The sequence below is a fragment of the Camelus bactrianus genome, chromosome 32 (assembly GCF_048773025.1).
Source record: "Camelus bactrianus isolate YW-2024 breed Bactrian camel chromosome 32, ASM4877302v1, whole genome shotgun sequence".
Taxonomy (NCBI): Eukaryota; Metazoa; Chordata; class Mammalia; order Artiodactyla; family Camelidae; genus Camelus; species Camelus bactrianus.
The window spans coordinates 13,630,254-13,648,131 of NC_133570.1; the positions used below are offsets into that span (position 1 = coordinate 13,630,254).

The window sequence follows — 17,878 nt, forward strand, 5'->3', positions numbered from 1 at the left end:
CTGGATGCTCCTCTCAATTCTCCCTTTTATCTTTGAGCCATCTCTCCTCTCAGCTCCTCTGCAAACTCTCACTCTGATCCCTCCTCCACCCACCTGGTTTCCTTTTGGGATGTTGGTGATGCTCAGCACCACTTCCCTCCTTTCCAGGAGAGGTTTCTGGTGAATTTCCCAAGTTCTCATGAGGAAAAAAAAAAAAAAAGGAATACCTGGTCTGAAAGCTGAAGGTAAGGGAATGTGGAGGACTGATCCTAAGAGTGTGAGGGACCAGATTTTGGTCACTTTGGAGGATGCTGTACGTATGGCATCATAAACTGAGGTGCAGAAGATGGTGGTCCAGAGGTCTGTGAGTGATCGGGATGGGACCTGAATGTGGATCTGCCCTGTGGATCTTAGATCCAGTGCTCTGTTTTCTATCTCTTGTCCTTGCTCTTCTGTCTTTCTCCCTTTTCTCTCTCTCTCACTCTGTCTCCCCAAAACTGTGACAGTCATGCCCATGGCTGTTACTTGTGGAGCACTCTCTGTGTGCCAAGTACTGTTCTAAGTTGTTCACGTGTGTTAACTCATTTCTTCTCTCAACAACCCTTTGGACTGGGAATTTTTTATTGTTCCTCTTTCAGAGATGGGAAAAACAAGGCAGGGAGAAGTTAAGTATGATGTCAGTGGTGACAAGTCCAGCAGCTCAAAAGGAAATTCTAAGGCACCAGCAGCAAACTCTCCAGATTAGGGTAACCTAGGATGTTACGTGGCTATCCTAGGTGGTCAGCCATCATTCATTACTAACTTTGGGCAAAGACCTCAACCCCATTTTAAAGATGGAGACGCAGAAGTTAAGTCTAAGTGACTTCTCTGCTCTTCAGCTTTTGAATTAGGAAATTCAAAGACATCTAGAATAGACTGAAATAGTTCAACTGCCATATGTATTTATTGGTTATTAAGAGGTGTTCTGAACTGGGGGGGGGTGCTCATTTATATTTCTGCACATCTATATTCATAAACCTACTTGCCTAATGTATAAGGCATGAAAAAATGATGACTCAATATTTATGTCCGTGGCATAGGATGCACTTGAGTATACCTAGATCGCCTCATTCATCAAAGATCCCCTCTGTTTCTTATTCTGTGATTTTTCTGGTGGGATTCTTTGACCCTGTGGTTCGGCCAGTGGGAGGACCTATATCAGGCCACTGATCGATATTATTTCGTATCTTCTCTCTTTCAGTAAAGAATATCCCGTGGTTCCCAGGAGCACAGTGAGACAGAAAGTGGCTTCCAACCACAGTCCTTTCAGCAGTGAGCCTCGAGCTCTCTCCACCTCATCCAACTTGGGGTCCCAGTACCAGTGTGAGAATGGTGTGTCCGGCCCCTCCCAGGACCTCCTGCCCCCACCCAACCCGTACCCGCTGCCCCAGGAGCACGGCCAAATTTACCATTGCACCAAGAGGAAAGGTGAGTTTGACAGCCCTGCTCAACTTGCCATTTTACTTCTTGCTGCCTTTCCTTGAAAAAAAAAAAGGACACATAACTACATGTGTGTGTTTTTTTTTAAATGTAGCCAATACAAAATTATGTAGAGATTATAAGAGATTCAAACCATTCTGGTAAACCTAAAGATTCCTTTGACACATCTTCCCCAGGTTCTAGCCCCTTCTTTGGGGAAAACTTATTTGAAATGTCCTGACCCATTTATTTGTTGACACACATGGGTGCATACAAATACAATGAGTTTTGCTGTAACTTTTAACAGCTGATATCATACTATATGTGTTTTGCAACTTGCATTTTTTTTTAAAACTTCAGAATACATTGTAGGTATCTTTTCTTGAACCTAGAGTGGCCTCATTTTTTTTTTCTAGCTGCTGAAGAGGAAATTATTTCCCCAAAAAGGTGAAGCAGGGTTTCTGTTGCCACTTCTGCCAGTGGTCAGGGAGTGTCCCAGCTGTATTATAAGCCACATTGCAGGGAACCTCCTTGTCGCTGGCTGTGCTTCTCTAGTTCATGTGCAGGGTTTCTCCCAGGCGGATTCTTGGTTCTTTCCTTTTCCAGATCAAATCAACACCTCCCCCCACCCCCACCCCCCAAAAAAAGGGAGGGGAAGGTAGGGGAGAAAAGAAAATCGCATCTGATTTTCCCTCCTGCATATCCCTCTTTAAGTCCACCAAGCTGGTCCAGGACACTCCATAATTTCCTTTGCTGGATGAGAAATGGATGACTTTCCTAAGTTACCCAAGTCCAAAGGGGAGGTGAAGGAAGTAAATTTCTGTTAGCATGTTTTCCGAGTCAAGAGTTGAAGGGGTTGACGTGGGCTGCGAGGCCAGAGAAACGCAGATTTGAGTCTCAGCCCTGCCACCAGCTTCCTGCGTGACGTGACCTCAGGCGGGTGTCCTCGCCCCTCCGTGCCTCAGTTTCTCACTTTGTAAATGGTGCTAAGTCCCCTGCAGCAGTGGGTGCTTGGTGAGCACCCAGTGAATGGCCGCTGCGATAGAATAAATAGCAGGTAACCCTCCAGAAAGTGAGTGCCAGGACGAAGCCAAGAGAAGACTGCTCGTCTGGGGTGGGGTGGGGGTGGAGCTTGGGAAAATGGATGCGAGGGGAGGGGACCACGGACCCCAGTGCTTACTCCTGTCGTCTCCAGAGTCAGACAGGTGAGATGAATCCTCCCTTTAGGGGCAAGTTACTTAGCAAACTCCTCGAACCCTCACTAAAAAGCACCTACTGACTTGGGCTCATGATCAGACCTGCCTTGAAGGTTTGGGCTGAGTGTCATGAAATCCTGCTTGTCGAGTGTTTATCACGGTGACTTGATAAGTCGCCACTATTCTGCTCCAGCAGACCCAAATCTTAGTCATTCTGAGTGGCCTAGTGGACCTCACAGCCCCAGGAGCCAACACGATGCCTTTGAAAGTCCAGTGCTCAGTGCCTGGAACTTCTTTAAAAAAAAAAAAAAATCAGCTCACTATCCAGAATCCATGGTGAAGGAGGCTTTGGCGCCTTTCTCTGGGTCTGGGGTTACATGAGGAAAGGAACACAGCCTGACTATTTGACATTTACCAAAATTGCCTTTCAGAGGAGGGAAGAGCTGTCATTGGTCCAAGCCTGGGGCTGGGGAGCTGACCTGGGTGAGACTGAGCTTTTCAGCCTTACCTGAAGCCCATCCAAGCTCCTTGGATGGCGAAGGCCTGAGCAATATCACCCCAGCAGGCCCCCCTGGCCTGACTCCCAGCACGTTGGCTGCCAGATGGGCTGGAAACCAGATGCCTGCAAGCTTGTCCGCCTCCTCAGGCACAAGCAGGGGTTAAGAATGTCCCAGGGAGCACAGGTTCCCTGCACAAAGATTCTGTTTTATATTATATTTAAGGGTGGCCTGCCCAGGTTCTGGACCACAGCCCTTTCTAAAACACTATTAAGTAGGTGCTCTTATGAACCCACTTTACAAATGGGGAAACTGAGGCTCACAAAGGGAAAATCATGTCCTAATGGTTCTTGAAGGCAGAATTTGAACCTAGGCTGGGTCTGCAGACTCTGCCTGGGCCCTGGACGACCACCCTCTCTGTCTCCGCCTGTTCATGCCTTTGCTTATGAGCTACAGTCTCCAAATTTTATCCTCTGCTAGAGATCTGATCTTGAGACTGGGTCAAACAGGCTGATTAAGCGCTCACCAGTTTCGAATTAGAGAGCTCTTTCGATTAAATTAATGCCAGACCAAAAGAAGAGGAGGAAGAAGTTAAAAGAAATCAGGGCACTGTTTTAGGTTCGATGTTCACAGCAGCATTCTTGTAAATGCACTTGTGGGGGATGCAGAGGGGAGGCTTTGAGTGCAAGGCTCATGCACCTCTTTGAGTGATGTGAGCAGCTCGAGTGAACTCAGGATCAACCTGAGCTGGCCCCTGGGGAAGCTGGAGTCAGCGGCTTGTCCGTTGCTGTGCGTCCCGGCGGCTGACACTTTCCAGCAGTGTGATTGTGGGGAACTTGCTTCAGCTTTCTGAGCCTCAGCTGCCTTTTCTGCAAAATGGGGATAACCATAGCACCTCCCCTGCAGGGTTGTTGTGAGATGAAATGAGATAATCCAGGCAGAGCACCGAAGACAGTGCCCGGTACCTGCTCCATGAACTCAGCCAGATGCCGCTGCCCCGCCCTGGTGAAACCCACACTGTTGCAAGCAGCTGGGACAATACAGGGCTAATTATAGAATTGTTTGATGAAATGGTGATCAGATGGGATAAGGCAGATGTGCAGCATGCTAACAGAGTTCAAAGTGGGGTATCGGACCAGGAGGGGACATCCGGGGAGAATTTCAGCTGAGAGTGGGAATTGGATGGAGAAGCAAGGAGCTGAGGGGGTGTCCAGGGGTAGAGAAGAGTGTGTGCACAGCTCCTTGGAAGATGGGGAGTCCCACCCCTGCTGGGGGTGTGAACAAAAGGCCGGAGTGACTGCAGCACAGACCAGGGGAAGGTGCTGGGCAATGAGGCTGTTCAGAAAGGCAGGGACCAGCGGGACGCCAGCCAGCGTTAAGCTGTTTTGAGGAGTTTGGACGGGCAGCCATTGGAGGGGCTTAAACCCGTGAGTGGTGTGATTCGGGTTTTGCTTTGAAGCAGTCACTTTGCTGTGATATAGGAGGACTAGATGGATGTGTGGGCCCTTTTGAGAGGCTTTTGCAGGCTCTGAGGTGTGAGATGATGGTGGCTCTGACTGAGGTGTGGGGAGAAGACCCTGAGGTGTGGGTGGAATCGGGGCGTTGTGCCTGGTTGCAGATAACAAGGTGAGGAATTGCCCTGCTTTCACAGAGGCGGAAACTGAGGCCCGACATTGAGTACCGTGCCCAGTGTCACCCAGCTAGTGGGCTGTTTCACCTCAGTTTCATAGTGAGGTCTGTGCGCTCACTTTTGCAAAAACCTCTGCCCTTCTCTCCACCCTCCACCCCCAAGAGGGAGCTCCCAGGGATGGAGAACATCCCAGGCAAGCCCCATCTGTCCTGCCTGCCTGCCTCGGAGACGAAAAAAGAAAGCAATTCATCATCAGCCTCCATTGTAAAGTGATAAGGAATCAGCCGAGGTTTCCTTCCAGTTTGGGATTCCCGTTAAGTGATAACTCCATGGGTGGCTTCCCCCCCCCAACCCCCGCCCCAGCCCCTGCCTGCCCCACTATCTGACTTCCCTTCATTGTCTGTCTCCTTTCCAATGAGCCTAGGAGGCAGCCCCAATGAAATGTCAAAGGGCCAGGCAGGCCAGAGGGCCCCTTATGTTTGGACCCAGCTGTCTCCAAGCTATCTCTCCCGATGGATAGAGCCAGAAAAGCTGGGAAGGTCTTTTATCAACGCCACTCAATCAAACCCAGGACCCCAGGGCCTGGGAGAGCACTTGTCTGTCTGTCTTTCTCCCTCCCACCCTGACAACTCTCCCCGCCATTGGAAACCCAAATAAAGATTTTAGCAAAGTCATTTTCTGCACTAGATCCTGACAGGGAAGGCAGAGACGGGAGAGGGGGTGGTAACTGGATATAGCAAAGGTGTTTGCAATTTCTCAGTCTATGCCGTTTTCAAAGCAATTCCATCATCCTTTCCTTCTCGGGATGCTCACTGCAGTCTTTGAGCCACGGGAGATGCCCTCATCCCCGCTTTGCAGGGGGCAGATAGAGGGCTAAGAGCTTGGGTTAGATTCCCAAGGTTATGTGGCTGGTGAGTGGCAGATCTGGGCTGCATTCATCAAATAAATATTGGTTGCGCACTTAACTTTGTCCTGGGCGCTGCGCTGCATGCTTAAGATAAGGGGAGAGCAAGATGGTCACGGTCTCTGTTCCCATGGAACTTGTACCCTCGCTGGGGGAGACAGATTATAAGCAAGTAAATAAATTTAATGGTTTCAGATAGCGGCTAAGTGAGATCTGAACCAGAGTCTTTTGATCTTCCCACGATATCACCCCAGTTCTTTTTACTTTAAGCTAAGAGCTAACAGAATGGGGACAAAGACACACACAGGCATCCATCTATCCACCCATCATCCATCCATGCATCCATCCATCAGGGTCAAGGTTACTACCTTTTTATGTTCTCTGAACATACTGGGTTTCATGAAAGCTGAAAGGCTGGGGTTGTCGATCAGAAAGATCACCGTCTGGGGCGTCAGAGGTCTGAATTACTGCTCTACGCCTCACTTGCTGAAGGTCACTCAGCCAAGGAGTGGCTGCTCACCCTTCTGCCTCCAGGGTCTCTTTCTGTGAAAACTCCACAACGGTCTTTTGCTAGAATGAATGCATCAGCAAGGGAGATGCCCCGTCTGGGAATGATGACAATGTTGGCTCAACGAGATCAGTGATTTGAAAGCAGCTCTGATAGTTTTCCAGCTCTGGCACCCACCCACCCAAATGCCTTTAAGTACCGGGCAACCTTCACAGAGCCATCTATCTAATCGTCTAGGAGGGGAGAGAGAGTAGACCCTCGTTACTTGAGCAGAGAAGATTTGAACACTTACTTTGTGTAAAGGGAAGATAACACAGAAACTAGACTGCACTGTTCTTATCTTAATTAAGGTGTTATCCCCAAGTACAATCAAGAACTGAGATCAGAATGGTCCAGTGGTTCGCCCCAGGTCACACAGGCAGTGAGAGTCAGAGACAACTCTGTGCCCTGAAGATCTGCGTTCTGGATTCATCCTTAAAGCCACTTTATCTGGAATCTGCAGCATCTAGAAAAATGCAAGGCACCAGGGTTTTTCACAGTGTGGTGTGGTGATTGGTGGTCAGAATCAGGAAGAGCTTTACTGTTATTCAGGAGGCTCCAGTTGGGTTTGGGACATCCGACGTACACTCTGATAACTTTCTAAAACTGAGAAAACTGAGCCTGTGGACTCATTTCATCAAGAACTTGACCCTTGAGATAAATATGACTCACTCGGGACAGAGGTCTTTGCTGATGATCAGTTATCAGGCTCCCAATAAAAAGAAAGAAACCAAACCATCACCAAATTGAGCAGAAATTACACCCTAAGCATCTATCACAACCGACATGAAATTCGGATCCTTGCTTTGAAGGATCCCTTTCTTTACAATGTGAGGAGGGCCAAGGGCCCTTGAGAATGCCCAGGTCCTGTTTTCATCAATTAGCCAGCCCTGAGTTTTTCTTAGGATTCTGCATCAGATCTTTGCGGGTATTAAAGACTGGAATGTGTAATTTTACGATTTTCCAAAATGTGTTCTGGCCTTTTTCATATTATTCTTCCTTTTTAACTTGTAACAAATCTGGAAGGGGATCAGAAACTGGGGAATGGTTAGTTTGCCTTTTTTTTTTTTTTTTTTCTCTTGCCAAGGGTACCCTGCAGCTGTACTTTCTATTATTGAAAAGGGGGGGGGAACACCCTGGTTAAATGGAAAACCCAAAGGTTACGATTCCAGCAACAATGGAAACATTCAGATTTATGGATCCGGGGGGGAGGGGTGGATGGAAAGAAGGATGGGGGGAAGGAATCAAGGGAGGAGGTGACGAGGACAGACAAACAAACAAAAAGTTGAGTGTAGCAATGTCTTTAAGACGTCAAAAAAAAAAAAAAAAAAAAACCCAAAACAAAACGTAACGCCCAGTTAAAAGGTGAAAAATGTGGCCACCTGCTCATCTGGATGTCTTCAAACATCTGGATGGTTGGCATGATGTGGACAGAGCACCTGGAAAAATGACTACATTTTTCACTTTTTTTTTGGACCCGTGTTTGGGCGTCCTGTGGGTCCCAGATGTGTCCCAGAAAGAGTCTAGCTAAAAATAAGTCTGCTTGCTGTTGGGTGGGTACGATGCTAGCCTAGATATGTGTTATTTGGAGAGATTTTTTTTTTTCACATGGGGGTGTCACTCAGACAATGATGCAAGTGGAGGTCTTTGGTGAGACTCACACCCAAGCTACCCGACCGGAATGGGGAGTTGCTTTATAAGCCGGTGTGAAGCCGTAGGACTGACTGTGGGAAGATGGGCTCACTTGGAACTTTACATCCAAGGAGCACCTGCTATTCACAAAGTGTCCACCTCCCTCCCTCCCCGCTACTCAACAGATGTTAAGGAGAGGGGCCAGGGATGTGCACCAGCAGGACCACACCTGCCCACTGGCCAGCGCCTGGCACAGTCCTTGGCACTTGGGAGGGGCTCAGCCAGTGTCTGTGGGATGACTGGGTGAGTGGCGTTGGATGTTAGGAATCCAGAGAGTTGGAAGCGAGGGGTGGGAGGTGGAGTGAATCAGACCTGGCTTTGATTCCAGCCTCCACTCCTTCCCACCTGCCTGACCTGGAGCAGGTCCCTTCTCTGACTTCAGTTTCTGCCTCTCTGAGATGGGAATGACTGTGAGATTAGAGTCAGGTCACTTAGTAGGTGCCTTATAAATGATGGCTCTTATTTTGTCCCTTATTCAGTCCGGTGTCTTGCTCTGATACTGTCAGCCATCACAGTGGTCACAGTTTTGGGAACATCCCAGTGTTTCATTTTCCTTCACACTCCCCAAAGACAGGTATAGTTCTTAATGTTATTCACTAGAAGAAGATTGGAAGTGAAGAAAGAAAATCTCCAGTTGATCGGGGGGTGGGGCGGGTAAAACTCCAGCCAAGGAATGAATCTGTGTGAGGTTTACACCTTGGCAGAAATTCCCATGTACTGCTTCCCCTGAAGGAAACACCTGGAGCTGTGTTATTATAGATGAGGTCCGCCGTGACACAGGCAGTGTTACCCTGGCAACAAGGGCTGCCCTGGGTGATGGATATCAGGAAATTTACATGCTCGGTTTTATTTCTTCACTGCCCAGTGAGGTAAGTATCGCTAACTCTGATTCAAACATGATAAAAATGAGTCCCAGAGATGGCAGATGCCCTGCTAGTCCCAACTTCTTAACCTGGGGTCTGGATTTTAGGGAGCCTTTGAGCCCCTGAATTTGTCGGCATCACTTTGGTATATTCATACAGTTCTCAAAACTTCGTGTTTCAGTGTATTTTCCTAGGAGAGAACCAAGCACTTTTGTTGGTCCCCAGAGGGGTCAGTGACCCCAAAGTGGCTATGGAAGACCCTTTTTCAGAGATGGAACTATGTCCCCTGCTCTACACTAGGGATTAATTAGTGCCTATAGAAGGCAAGTGACTAGCTCAGGAGGGAAACAGTGACATACGAATTGGTACCAACTCAACAGATGCTAACTGAGTCCTTGTTTACATAAGGCTTGTTTACGGGAAAGGATTGGGGATTCACTCAAGCTCCCCTCCATGTATCCACTTGTCCATCCATCCTTCCTTCCATTGCACAAGTATTTCTTGCACGTCTTTCTGTCTAGCATGATACTGAACAGCAGAGAGTTTGTCATTCGATTACCTGGAGTCTAATCCTAGCTCCACTGTCGATCAGCCCTGTGAGACCACGGGCAAGTTTCTTAATCTCCATGTGTCTCCTTTCTCTCATCTGTAAAATGAGTTGCTAAGAGAACCCGCCTGCTGGGGTTGTTGTGAAGATTAAATGCGTAACGCTATGGAAAGCACTTAGAGCAGTGCCAGGCAGAGCGGACTCTGTATGGGTTTGTTTTTACTGTTACTGTTGATGCTGTTATGATTTTCGTCGCTAGGTATGTCCTGGCTTCTGGGAACATAGCGATGGGTAATGCAGATAATGTCCTGCCATCATGGAATTTATGTGCTGGGGAGGAGAAAAGATGATGATGATGATGATGATGATGATGATCATGATCATCATCATTCATAATAATAATAATAATAAATGCTATTTATTACTTCCTTGTACCAAGCTGTGGACCAAGCGCTTAATCTATATTTTCCCATTTCTTTGTCAACAATTCCCTTTCTCCAAGTATTACCCTTTCCATTTTACAGATGAAGAAACTGAGCTCAGAAAGGTCAAACTCTTTGCTTAGAACTCCGTCGCCCAGGGTCTTAGCTGTTACAGCCCTCCCCCCATTTATCAGCAAGGAAATAGCAACACATTGGTTGGTACCAACCGATACTAACTGGGTCCTTGTTTACATAAGCCATCAGGAAAGGGACTGGGGACTCACTCGCGTTCCCATCCACGTATCCATTTGTCCATCCTTCCTTCCATCCGTTGCACACATCTTTTTGGCATGCCTTTCCGCCTAGCACGGTACTGAAGAGCAGAAACTCTGTCATTTGCTTCCTAGGATTCTTACCCTAGCTACACTATTAATCAGCTATGTAAGACCTTTGATCAGACTGGAGGTTGGAGCTCACTGTCTCCCAGATTTAATTCTTCAGGCCTTGGGCCAAATGGCTGTCTCTGCCTTTGGCTGTGGGACGCCTGGTCCTGGCCTCATTGGTGTCTCTCCTCCTGTCTTAGCAGATGAAGAATGTTCCACCACAGAGCACCCCTACAAGAAGCCCTACATGGAGACGTCGCCCAGCGAAGAGGACCCCTTCTACCGCGCCGGCTACCCCCCGCAGCAGGGCCTGGGGGCCTCCTACAGGACAGAGTCAGCCCAGAGGCAGGCCTGCATGTACGCCAGCTCGGCGCCGCCCAGCGAACCGGTGCCCAGCCTGGAGGACATTAGCTGCAACACCTGGCCCAGCATGCCTTCCTACAGCAGCTGCACCGTCACCACCGTGCAGCCCATGGACCGGCTCCCCTACCAGCACTTCTCTGCTCACTTCACCTCGGGGCCCCTGGTCCCCCGGCTGGCCGGCATGGCCAACCACGGCTCCCCGCAGCTCGGGGAGGGGATGTTCCAGCACCAGACCTCCGTGGCCCACCAGCCTGTGGTCAGGCAGTGTGGGCCTCAGACTGGCCTCCAGTCCCCGGGCAGCCTTCAGGCCTCAGAGTTCCTGTACTCTCACGGCGTGCCAAGGACCCTGTCCCCGCATCAGTACCACTCCGCCGTGCACGGGGTCGGCATGGTTCCAGAGTGGAACGAGAACACCTAAGGTGAGGCCTGCCTCTTCGCCGACATGGGCTCAAGGGACAGGGGAGAGAGGGAGAGAGACAGTCGCAGAGAGAACCCCACGGACGAGATGTGTCATTTCACCCCGTGTTCACGTCTGCACTTGCGATCCCCAGACACTGATGTGATCAGTAGCTTGAAACCACAATTCAAAAAATGTGACTTTGTTTTGTCTCCAAACTTAAAAAACCAATGAGAGGAAACGAGTTCCCCACAGCCTTCCATCCATCCCCCACGACCACCATAATCATCAACCAGCCACGTTCACATCAACTCCAGATGTCCTCCCTGATTCCTTCTTTTCTCCAGAGTCTTGCCTCATGGAGTGTTTTATCCCACTGCGTAGTTGGAGTCGTTCCCTGTCTTGGTGTTAATGTTGACATTGTTATATAATAAATAATAATATATTTTTTTCTTTCAATTTTCTTAACGGGACCCAGTCCCTTATTTTGGGGGAGGTCTGAAGCAAGTATGTTTCAGAATATTTGTGGGGTTCCCCTCAAATACTCCACCCCCAAACCTAAATTCACCACCTTCCCCTTGACTAAAGAATTACCTACCTCTGCCGTATGATATTTCTGCCAAGTTTCCCTGTGTCCAAGATTCTCTCCGATTTTGTCCTACCCTCCCCATCCTTGTGGAATCCAGTTTTGCCTTCTCCCCACCAGTGGAGTCAGGATAACGCTGGACTCCATCTGGCGTCATATCTCACTCAGCCCTCCCATCTTCCCAGCTCCACATCTTTTCCATCCTGCTAAAACGTGGCCTATGGCTTCCCGACCGGAAAGCTTGCTTTGAAAAACTTAAAAAGCCCTAGTTTACAGGCGGGCAGAACTGTGATAAGCAAGGCGCAAGTTCTGTGCTGACAAGCGCTGTGAAAAAGCCAAAATAAATATTCGTCCTGATAAAAAAAAAAAAAAAAAAAACAACCCAAGCCAGCCCCCAGCTTCCAAACCTCCATCGCGGACGACCGATTTGGATTCAAAGCAAACCCCATGATCCCTAAAGAAGAGGCAAGACGTACTCACGGATGACTTCTCTCCAAAGAAATCGCACAAGCACCAAATGCAGACACGAAAACTGTGGTTATGGAAAGCGGAAAATGGTATTAAAAAAACAAAAAACAAAACGTGTGTAAGTAAAACGTTATTGCAGGGTTCTTCAGATGTAATATGTTACTGGTACTATTTATTTATAAATAGGAGTTCTAATTAAGTAATGACATGAAATGAACCCCAGCATGGGAGCTGGCCAAGAGCTTTTAACTTTATTGATACTCAAAACCAAGTTTGCGTTTTTTTTTTCCTCCCCTTTCAAATGTGCTTTGCTTTCTTGATAAAAAAAAAATTTTTTTTTTTAAATTTTTAAACTGACCCTAATAAAGAGAACAGGGTAATACGTGAGGCTGTGTATGTTCAGGTATGTGAGAGTGTGCGAGTATGTTTGTAATGTGAGTGTCTTGACGCGATTCTGTCTTTTTATGTTGCTACGTGGGGGGAGGGAGGGGAGAATTAAGTACTCGTTCCATATATTTGTGTGCCAATTAATGCCCAATAAATACCATGTGCTTAAAAAAGTACAAGGGACTTGAACACCCATTTTTTCCCCCTTGTTCTTTCAACTGTCTGAATAGAGAGGAAATTAGGTGGAGGAAATAGAAGAGAGGTTGTCGTGCAGGTGAATTTTTCACCCCATCTCCTGTCTCTGGCGGTGCTCAGGGGCATTTGGAACCCAGTGCTTGAGTGTGATGGAGCTGAGTACGTTTATCCAGTGGTTTATATCTCTGTAATGAAGTTATTTGTTTTAATTGCATTTGCGTTGGCATTGGCATTGGCATTGGAGAAAAGAGATTGTCAGGAATCCCAACTGATCAAAAAATGATATTGGCTATCTTATCTGTGACACTTACTACTTGGTTTTTTGAAGTTTCTCTTTCTTTGAGGTCATTTAAATACTTAATCAAGTATTTCGGAGGTCCCCACACAAGTGCCTTTATAGCCCTTCAGTGGATAATTACTCAAAACCCACAAATTAAGGATGTGTGTGTGTGTGAGTTTGTCCTATAATAACACATACAGGGCAGAATAGAGCACAAATTGGCAAGTATTAATGCTATACTTTTCCCCCTACTTTTACAATGTCAATACCCACACCTTTCAAATGATCTAGAACCATCACATCTCTTTACCACAGGAAAAACTGGCTTGTTGACTCCAAATTATTCATTTAATCAGGTCCCCCCAGACCTTTCCTAGGCAAAGAACTCCCAACAAGTGTGAATTAATTATAAAGAAATGACAATTCAGTTTCTTTCAAGTACAATGGAGAAACTAGGTCAATGGCCTTCCTTTCCCCACAGAGAACGAATTAGTAAAGTTTCACTGAATAAAATCTGACTGTACTCTAAAAAGATATTTACTCTCCTGGGTTCAAAAAAAAAAAAAAAAAAGGTTGTCTTTGAAAAATTACCTTCCAGACTAACTTACCAACTATACAAGATGATCAGGCAGTCTTATTCTTTCTTAAGAACACCCCAAGAATACCGAATTAACAGCCCCACCCCTGGCACTCAAACGTTGCCTTATTGGAAAATCATTAAAAACATGTCCACAGTGAGTTTCATAAATCAAAGAAGGGACACTGCAGGCTAACCTCTTTGGTTTCTAAGCAGTGGTCGTAAAGAATCTTTTCACTGAATTGGCAGGTTTAAGGATGTCATATTCAAATATTCATGTAGTTTTATCATTGTTTAGATGTCAAAAGTGTACAAATGACTATTTCTGCACTGTTTTAGTGGATGCTTGCTCTGGACAGGACATGTACTAAGTCCTGAGGACACAGTGGTGAGCAAGGTGATAGAGGTTGTGTCCTCCTGGAGCTTATGGTTTAGTGAGGGAAACAGCTGTTAGTAATTGTCTGCATAATTAATGGACTGCAAAGGCAGGGAGACTGGTGGAGGCAGTGTGCATGGTGTCATAAGGAAATAAGACAAGGAATCCTAACCTGGTTTGGAGGAGGTAACTTTTGAGTTGAGCCCTGAATGATGGGTAGGAATTAGCCAGGTGAAAAGTTGGGAGGAAAAGCATTTCAGGCAGTGGGAACAGCTTGTGCAAAGGTCCTGAGGCAGATATGGTGATGGAGGAATGAGATCTAGATTCACCAATGGGTAGTAATCACCAAGTCTGCTTTCATTCATTTATTCAACAAGCATGTGTTCAAGTCCCAGCCTGTGTAGTAGAGACCCTTACTTGTTGAAGGCCTACTAATTGTGTTAAGCTCTTTTCCAGTTTGTTCTCACAGCTGCAGAGGACAGATTGGATTTGTGAGCCAGTAGGCTTCTTTGTACTTGGGAAAGGAATGTTAGAGCATCCTTCTGGCTTTTTTGTCTAACACGGAGCGTGCAAGTGTAGGACTCAAAGTTACAGAGCAGACAATCATCAAAGACTCTGATCATTCTTATTCATGAGTTCAGAGAGGTTGGGAACACCCACAACATCACACAGCTGATGTGTCACAAAGCTCAGCATGGAACCTAAGTTCGTCTAAACCTAAGCTTCCTTGTTCACTAAAAAGAGATACTCTACCTGCTTCAAAAGGGCTGTTGTGAGGTTTACGAGATGATATTTCTGGGAATGTCCAATACAGTGCCTAACACAGTAAATGCTCAATAAATGCTTGAAAAGAAAGACTTTGATCCACAAAATGCAAGTTAAATATAATTTTTATTCGTTGACTTGGCAAATGCATAATTTAAAAATAATGATTTTGTTGCTACTGAGAAAAAAGGAAATTTTGTAAATTGCTGACTGGAATGAAGATAGATAAAGCTTTTGGGAAGAGAGTTTAGCAAAATAGATCAAATGCCTTAAAAATGGGCTAATCATTCAATCTGACATTTTTGCTTTGAGGAACTGGTCCTAAGATAATAATCTGAGGTGTTCATAAATATTTATTTTCTGGGATATTCAGCATGATTTTTTTTTTATTCATACAAAACTGGGGACAGCCTTATTATACAATATGGGATTGGGTTAAATAAATTAAGATTTGTCCATACAGTGCAATGCCACATTGCCATTAAAAAACAGATGTGTGAGGACAATTTGAAAAAGATATTCAAGATACAATGTGAGCGAAAGGACGGGTTGCAAGTAGCGTACGCAACAGTGTCTCAGTTTTATTAACTCCATCAGCATACATTCATGCTCAGAGGGGAAACAAAAAAACCAGGATGCGTAACACAGTAATAAATGGTGGCAGGACTGTGGGTGTTTAAAGTTTCTTTTCCATTTTTTTGGTGATGATGATGAATTATCTTTATATTTAGGAAGAGAACTTACAAAAGAATATCTAGTTTATCTTTTGGTCATTGGCCAAATCGAGCTTGTGAAGAAGGTGGGGCATCAGTGTCTACTTTGAGGATGAAGGGATGGAGATTCCATAAGGGGTGACATTGGTCTGGGCAGAGACAGAGCGGGGTACCAGCTCATCGTGGGATGCTCAACCGGGCAAACCAAGAGACCTCTGTATGTTTCTCTGTGTCTATTTTTCTGGGACTGTTACTTGATGGCTCGCTCCTTTTAGTGGGTTAAACTATTGTTCTGGGCTGAACTGTTATTCTTTTGTTAACAAATAGACACATATAAACACACACACACACACACACACACACACGTGTTGAATCAGGCAGTCGTGAGAATCTCACCTTTGTTCTCTACCTGACCTGGCTTATAAAATGCCACTTACTGCTTCTGTCAGTCACTCGACAAGTTGGGCAAGTCACTTAACCTCTTTGACCTTCCATTTAATCATCTGTGAAATGGGGTAAGAAGAGGACTTACCTAAAAGAGTCGTTCTAGGAAGCCTTCATTGAGATAGTGAGCACGAAGCACTGAGCGCAGTGCCTGGTAGAGAGGAGGCATCTATTGTCATCACTGTTATTAATCTTCCTCCTCCTCCCTCGCTTCCTCCTTTGGCTGAGAAATCCACCCGTATGATCTTCTGCTGTTTTTATAATAGATTTAACGCTCATTAGGGGTTAGGGAAGTGTTACCACCACCACCACCACCAGCAGCATCATCACCTTCAATAATACTTAAAACATAGCTTTCCCAAGCGGGCTCCCTCTTCACGAGGATTTTAATAGCTGGCTTTGTAAGTGACTATCAGCCCTGGGTCCTCTATGGTAATAAAGAAGGAACAGAAATTTCTACATCCCCAAAGGCTGACAACCCAGCGCCCTTTCTTTTCTGACCTCTGAATGCATTCTTCTACCTCTTAAAAAAGCCCTCATGTTTGTTAATCTTATGGAGTATATTAATTTAAGAATGCTTGGTCCCTGTTCCTAGAACTGTAAGTGTTGGGGGCAAGAGACAGCCCAGGGTGCAGGTTGAAGGTTATTCCTGGCAGCATTTTAGTATATGGTTGACCACCCCCCTACTATTAATACTAGTAGAAGTGATAGTAATAGTAACTTTCATTTATTGACCACATACTATGTGCTGGTGCGCATTCAGTTTAGTCCCTAATGAAACTCTTTTTCTAGTTCCTTCCACCTAGATCCCCAGGACTGTCCCTTCATTACATTTATGATTCTCCACTCTTCCTGTCACTTCTGTGAGTTCCTTTTCAAAGCTCCATCCACACTTGGAAAAATTCAAAATGCCACAACTCTCAGATCATATCATTCTCGTTGATAGTTTAGCCAAACGGGGTTGGGAGCTCTCGAAGTTGTGCGGTGCACAGCCTGTCCAACTGCTCAGGGCGCCCTGTACCATTGATACTTTCAATACATTCTTTTCTTTATGATGGTACCACAGCGGATAAAAACCTTGATTTGGAAATAGCCTTCTGCCTTCAGGTCAGTGAATGTCTAACCCATGGACATGAGACAGTTGCAGTGTAATTGAATCCTGCTGGAACACCATTCATATATTCTCCAGGTTAAATTTTGGCCCTAAAACAAGATTTTGGAAGAGAAAAAACCAGCTACCATGAGGGAAACTCAGGGTAGAAGATCTGACTTTGCTTTCTCAATATACCAATTGTACACAGGGAGTGAGCTTTATTTGTTTCTCTTATTTTCATACAGTTGAAATAGCTTAACCAGCCAGAAGCCCAGCTATTGCCAGTGGCCCTTCCCCGACTGTATCTGCTACCTGCCTCCTTTCCCTGGGGAAAAACAAAATACGGTTGTGGGAAAAGAAGGAGGTGGGGGAGAGGGAGGGAAGTATAAAGGAATCTGAGAAAAGTTTTTACATTGCCCTAATTTCTGAAACATAAAAGCTATTCTTTCAGAGTAAATCCACTTTTCCCCCCTGTGGTATTAAGAATAGAAAAATTCCTAGGAAAATAATTTGTCAAACTCCAACTGATCAAAGATACATATGAAAGGACCTCACTTTTTTTTCTTCCCAAGGAAAAAGCCAGCTCCCATCTAAGCTCAGAATGAATTGGCAATTCATTTACTGACTGTCAGATAAAGTAGCGCAATCCTCATCACATCTTTAACTGGGACGGGCCCAGAAGGAAGCAATTCTGTGCCCACCGAATGTACAAGCCGGGGGTATGTTAGTGATTAAGGGATCCTGGCCCGGGGGAGGCAGAGAGATATGACTCAGATTCGAAAATGTACCATAAATCTCCCTCTTTTATTCAAAATGTGTGTTTTATAGTCGTTTCCTGGCCAATTGCTGCCTTGAATAAATATATAACATATCTGGACTTAGCTTTTAGGCCCAGAGCTGGGGTTTGTCTTGAGGGCCAACTATTCTTGATATTTCCAAGAACCAGCAAAGGGTGAAGAATGAAGCTCTCCTTTTTCCCTGACTTACCCGCTGTATCCGACATGGAAAATAAAAAGGAGATGGGTGCCGGTTGGGCAGAGAGAGATACAGCAACACCTGAGTTAATTCCTCGTACTCTCTAAACAGTTCACACTCTCCCTCCAACAACCAGGTACA

At 45.9% G+C, this 17,878-nt stretch overlaps 1 protein-coding gene across 2 annotated transcripts in view; it reads left to right on the top strand.

The window, feature by feature from the left end:
- TBX5 (T-box transcription factor 5) overlaps positions 1 to 11,033 on the top strand; it is a 43,589-nt gene extending 32,556 nt beyond the window's left edge. Inside the window, exons 8-9 of one of the 2 annotated variants that reach the window (XM_045523080.2) lie at positions 1,220 to 1,446; positions 10,319 to 11,033. In XM_045523080.2, the coding sequence (XP_045379036.2) occupies positions 1,220 to 1,446; positions 10,319 to 10,899 (808 nt within the window). In that variant the 3' untranslated portion in view covers positions 10,900 to 11,033. The remainder of the gene's footprint in view (positions 1 to 1,219; positions 1,447 to 10,318) is intronic. The other variant, XM_010963598.3, reaches the window with a different exon arrangement.
- Positions 11,034 to 17,878: the final 6,845 nt, after the last annotated feature.